At 37.9% G+C, this 6440-nt stretch overlaps 1 protein-coding gene across 1 annotated transcript; it reads left to right on the top strand.

The window, feature by feature from the left end:
• Positions 1-1661: 1661 nt before the first annotated feature.
• On the top strand, positions 1662-5576 carry LOC129282783 (uncharacterized). The gene is made up of 2 exons (XM_054918644.2): positions 1662-1956; positions 3535-5576. Exons 1-2 carry the CDS (start codon positions 1693-1695, stop codon positions 3712-3714), a joined length of 444 nt encoding a protein of 147 aa, XP_054774619.2. The 5' UTR covers positions 1662-1692; the 3' UTR covers positions 3715-5576.
• The last annotated feature ends 864 nt before the right edge of the window (positions 5577-6440 follow it).

Genomic DNA, 6440 nt, shown 5'->3' with positions numbered 1-6440 from the left:
ACATGGCCTAAGTTTATTGACCTTAACTGACCTTTGACTTGGTTTTGTGACCTGAAACTCACAGGGGATGTTCAGTGATGCTTGATTACTCTGATATCCCAAGTTTTATGAACTAGATCCATAAACTTCAGAGTTAGGATGGTAATGCAACAAATACCCCCAACACGGCCAAAGTTCATTGACCTTTAATGACCTTTGACCATGGTCATGTGACCTGAAACTCGTACAGGATGTTCAGTGATACTTGATTACTCTTATGTCCAAGTTTTATGAACTAGATCCATAAACTTTCAGAGTTAGGATGGTAATTTAACATATACCCCCAACACGGCCAAAGTTCATTGACCTTAAATGACCATTGACCATGGTCATGTGACCTGAAACTCGCACAGGATATTCAGTGGTACTTGATTAACCTAATGTCCAAGTTTCATGAACTAAATCCATAAATTTTCAAAGTTATGATGGTAATTCAACAAATACCCCCATCTTGGCCAAAGTTCATTGACCCTAAATGACCTTTGACCTTGGTCACGTGACCTGAAACTTGAGCAGGATGTTCACTTATACTTGATTAACCTTATGCCCAAGTTTCATGAACTAGGTCCATATACTTTCTAAGTTATGATGCCATTTCAAAATCTTAACCTTCGGTTAAGATTTTGAAAATAATTTTCCCAACATGGTCTAAGTTCATTGACCCTAAATGACCTTTGACCTTGGTCATGTGACCTGAAACTCAGGCAGGATGTTCAGTAATACTTGATTAACCTTATGTCCAAGTTTCACGAACTAGGTCCATATACTTTCTAAGTTATGATGTCATTTCAAAAACTTAACCTTAGGTTAAGATTTGATGTTGACGCCGCCGCCGTCGCCGTCGCCGTCGGAAAATCGGCGCCTATAGTCTCGCTCTGCTATGCAGGCGAGACAAAAATGATTTCAATGGAGTTTTGTACATTCAGAAGCAATCATACAATGCTGTCATTCCTAAGCTACATGTATTATGTTTATTCATGATACACGGTGATAGGGGGCCAGGGGTGGCATCGAGGTATGGATAGGATGGGGGAGGGGCAGATAATTTAAATATTACGTTTTATCTCAATTATCGACTCTTTTTTGTTAGTTCTTCTTTCTTTATGTTTTCTCACTTTTTCTATTTTTTGTTTACCACGCAAAAAAAAAGTCACAAGGAACCACTTCGCTCTCCCATTGGGGCTACCCTTGGTCCTGATTTTTTTTCTTGTTATACTTGTTCACTGTCACATAAAACAGAAACCAAACTAAGTATGCGACCATTTTTTTTCTTTTTCTTTTTTTTGAAATGCTTCCATTAAGTTAATTGTCTCATTTAGGCTACTTTGGAGTATAAAGATAAAATGCAAATTTTAGAGTTTATCCACCGATAGTATTTTTTATACTATCGTTCTGTTGAACCTTGTTAATTTCATGTACGATCTGAATGTCACTGAAGTAAAATTATATTTTAATAAGATATTTATATCAGGAAACTCAAATGAACAAGCTGTGCCTTCCATTGGGGATCCATTTTACATTTCTGTATTTCATATTTTGCCCCACATTGTATTGTTGAAGCGTAAACGAAAAATGAATATACAATCAATCAATAAAATTGTGTTTTTTGTATACGTTCAAAGGTTTGGTGGCGAGCAGTTTTCTTTTGATCGAATGTCATGGATCAAGACCAACTTTCTCTGGATGATGCACCGGTGCGGCTGGGCTTCCAAGCCTAAGCAGGAAAGGGTACTCGCTGTTCGAATCAAGCGGGAAGCTTTTGATGAAATTCTTTCCAAGGCGTATACGCCAGGAGCACAGTCGGCAGCGGGACTCGGGAAGGGGGATATTGAAGTAAGACTGCAGTGGGATCCAGATCATCAACCAAATGGCGATAAGACAGCTAGACGAGCGATACAAATGGGTCTTAAAGGAGAGGTGACTATATTATATATTTTAATATCCATACAGTTGCTTAACTCTAGGCCATAAATTAAAATCATATAGGCCTAAACTGGGTTAAAAAAAAGTAACTGATCAAACTTTGCAAGGGCAATGCACCGATTCAAACAAAATTCCCAGTTACACATATCTTTCAAGGGCATGTTTAAGTGATTGCTTCAATCACAAAGAAGCTACAGGAAATTGACAACATTTTAAAATGACTGTAACAATTACACAGCCACACAGAGATCCCCAAGGGATGTCCCGGTAAGCTTAGGATAGTCTGGACACAGGCGGTGCTGCACCGTATCAATCTGTATCTTAAATGGTCAGACTATCACTGCTTACCAGGACATCTGCCGGGAAGATTTGTGTGTGGTTGTGTGAATGATCCAATCATTTAAAATTTTAAGGTTAACTTCCTGGAGCTTCTTTATGCTTGAGCCAATCACTTAAACGTGCTCGTGAAGGACATGTGTACTAAACTGGGAAGTTTGTTAAAACCCCATCTCATTTTCATCGGTCTTTCTTTTACCGTTTTGTTACTTTAGATTCTGAAACCAATTGATGTGAAGGGCTATAGCATCTCTGTGATTGAACCAATCTCTCAATTACAAGTACCTACTGACATATGTTTAATGAAGATTATTGAAACAAGCCAGGGTAAAAATATTGTTCTTTTTGACCTGGTGGATTTTGTGTAGTGCCCTTGTAAGGTTTGATCAGTTACTTTTGAAACCCAGATTTATTTGAAAAGAAACGGAGTATAACTCTCAAAAAGGAAATACAAAGTCATACTCTACGTTTGTGTCCGCGGTGTGATCAAAACGAAAAGAGAATTCAAGATCCGTTCTGAAGCAGTCGTGGAAAACACGTCTGTTCTGTTCCGTTCATAAACACGTGTTTTTCATTAGTGCTTCTGAAACGGATGTTGAGTTCTCTTTTACAACTGTTTCATAACTGACATAGGGTAGTTCACGCAATCACTACGCATGCGCTTTCCTGATAGTTGATAATCTATTGTCAAAAGCCCTTCGTGACAAAGCAGTTGACGGGTGAATCAAAACAGCAGTGTCGTCCGTGACTCATGACAAACGACACTTGCAGTTTTTTCGTCAGCTTCTAAACTCACGTCGATCAGTTATCCCGGTTCACCGATTTTCGACAAAGACCTCTTAGCTGTTCATAGTGATTTGACAAGCATTTTTAATAGATTTACTATGTTGTAAAATCCGTCCCCGTTGCAATGGCGAAAACTCGCTATTCATGTCGATGCAGAGGAGAAAAAGAGAGCGTGTCGGCCACGGCCTCTCGTTTTATTTTAATGTTTTCCTAATCGCTGTTTTTTTTTTCTTCATGGGGGAGAGGGTGCAAGACCGTTTTGACGAGTGCCTTTTTCTTCCTTTCTCCATTTTCCCCCATTTCTTTTTTTATTTCTCATTATCTTTTCCTTCTTTTCTTTTTCTTTTTAATTTCTTACAGGGGGACTTTGCTAATTATTTATATTAAGTATTTTGGATGTAAAATTCATCTACCGTTTTGTTCTTGTATTTCTTTTTAATCAACATACAGACATTGCGGAAGTACGGGACGGAATGGATCGTCAATATTCGTGACGTCACCGATTTTGTCAAGGAACAGTCGAAGAACACGGAGGAGAAAAGATTGAATTTACTAGTCGTTGCACGAGAGCGTGTCTACCCAGTATCGAACCCTACGACTGCTCAACTCATTGGGCTAGGTGACAGCTGAATCATCGAAATGAAGAAAAAAAAATTGATAGAGCAACGACGCTCTCCTTTAGTTTATTTCCAATTCGTCTGTCTAAATGCCAACTAGTCTGCTGTAATTTGGTCTACCATCAGTTGGTCCACTCACCACATGGTCTACTTTCATTTGTCTAATGCCATTCCGTCTAATAACCACTTGGTCCAAGAGCCATTTAGTCCATGTTCATTTTGCCCAATTGGACTAAGTGTTAAGTTGTGCAAAATGAATGATAATGAAATGGCAGTATACCAACTGGTTATGAGACAAAATGATCATAGACAAAATGGTGATTTGACGAAGGGATGATTAGACCAAAATTAATGATTATTGGACCAAATGGTGGTAAGACGAAATGTTGATGGACGGAATAGCATTATACTAAAATGATAGAAGACTATTTGGTGAATGGACGAGTTGGCAGTAGACGAATTGGCAATTTATCACTCCTTTGAGGCCACCGGAAGCACCTAAAGTACGTGTGTGTTTTTTTCTCACGTGTATGGTCCCATGTACAGTTAATGGAGTCATGGAGTACTTTTCCTGTTGCGTCAAGGTCGTGTGTGCGGCAGAATACCACGAACTCTATCCAGATATTGTTTTTCATATATCGATGCGCTGAACTAATTCGGATGGTCTTTCAAGAAATTTATTACTGGAGCTGAAACTGAGGACAGGAACTTCGCAACCATAACCTTGCCATTGTGCTGATGCATGAAAAAGTCTTATACTGACATTAATGCGATGTCGAAAAAGCTGGTTTTGCATTTCGAATTTCTGAAGCTTTCGAACATGATCGCAGAGATGGAGTGCATTGACTCATTTTCATTTGAAGTTCGAAAATTAAACTCTACAAAACAGGACATGGAAGAGTTTGAAGGAGCATATTTATTTGTTGTATGACGCATTAATTATTAAGGATATAAATGGATGTTTGACCCTATAATCTGTATTTTGTTCTATCCTCAACCTCCACAAAAACACACACCACGCAGCCAGCCACCCACCCTTTCCCACACACACCCAAACACACCTAGAGCATCTCGCGATATATGCTTTATGTAGCCGTGAACCGCATGAAATAGGCTTGATACTATTTTTTTTCACTCATTTAAGCCATGCTATGTGTAAAGAAACAAGAATGAAATTAAGCATGAAATGTAATAACGTCATAACGAAAAATACTGGAGATGTTTGTTTTCTTCTTCCTAAGCAATTGTCACATCTACATCTTGTCATTTTTATGAGGGTAACTTTGACAGACTTAGACCCGGATATGGAGATTATTTTTCCTTAGAGTGGTAAACATGGCCTTTAGAATATCATGTGCGCGTCCTTTCTACACTCTTATTCCCAAAGCAAGGGACTTAAAACCCATCAAGGCAGATTACATATCCCCCAAAAGTCTACTAAAAATCACGCTTCAAATTATATCAAGGTAATCAACTTCAATTTACTGGTATACATGATGAGGAGCTTAATATTAAGTTTATTGAATCCCTAAAATCATATTTACTATAATACTGAAAAGCCATTAGTTCAGATTGTTCCCACTTTACAAAAGGACATTAGCCGTTATATTTATGTCTGTTGATCTGAAATTAAAGAAGAGATTCCACTCTTACCACAAGGGTCAAATTGATTGTACAAACATAATCATTTATTTTAAAATCTATCCCTAAAACACAGTTTTTTTTTTGTGGGACAAACTCTATAGGAAGACGTTAGCGGATGTGTTGTAACCTTTCTCATTAAAATAGGTATATTCTAAGAACCTTGGCAACCTTTTGAAAGGTTATACAATTAAATTTGTGTTAACATTTAATAAAAAAATATTTTGATTTGAATCGTTACAATTGTAATACCATTTTCCGTTACATAAAGATGAGCAAAGTATTAAAATGTGCAAAAATGAAAATTTTCTTTAATTTATGGAAGTAAAGATATATCATACAGTTGTGTATCAACATGGAATGCTGGAGGGGCGGGTTAGTATTAAAAAAGATAAAACTACGACGTGTATCCTTTTAATACTGTCCATCTTTATATGGGGCGGCGTCAAATTAGTTTTCCGCCCACCCCCCCTGATTTTATCCTGCATTTCTCTTTTTATGTTGATATCTTGTTTCGTATTTCGGGAGCTAGTATGGGTAACACGGAATAGGTTAAGGTGTCATCCTTGTAATTATTATTACCCCCCCCCCCCTCCCTTCATAGACACGCGAGTTATCGTAGCGGTAAAAAACAAGGATTGAATAAGGGGGATGGGTACTACCAGGAGACATAAACAAATCATCTGAAACGTTATATCTGATCAACAAATAGTATGTTAACCGCTTCACTTTATTAAAGATATATATACGTTAATCTGTATGATGGAGATTCATGACGAGCTCTCATTCATCGCATTAAGTAGTAAAATAGCCCCAATTCTTCCTCCGCTCAAGTAGTTTAATAAGATAAATGATATTTCTTCCCCATTCGGGCAAAGGAAGTTCAGTGATTGCCCTTCCTAGAAGCAGTGTTAGATAGTGAATCATTATCCACACACCTTTGTCAATCAGCTACTTCTTTTACAAAAAAATGAATAAATTTGGTTGAATGAATACCTTTGCCTACTTGTTGCAAGTACGCGTGTGAGACCTTAATGGATCAGTTCGTATTGGGAGCCGAGCGCCATCTATCGACGATCATTGAGAAGAGCAATACGA

The sequence above is a fragment of the Lytechinus pictus genome, chromosome 19, assembly GCF_037042905.1.
Source record: "Lytechinus pictus isolate F3 Inbred chromosome 19, Lp3.0, whole genome shotgun sequence".
In the NCBI taxonomy this organism is placed as follows: domain Eukaryota; kingdom Metazoa; phylum Echinodermata; class Echinoidea; order Temnopleuroida; family Toxopneustidae; genus Lytechinus; species Lytechinus pictus.
The sequence above is the reverse complement of the archived record's forward strand: the minus strand, read 5'-3'. Positions and strand labels throughout refer to the sequence as shown.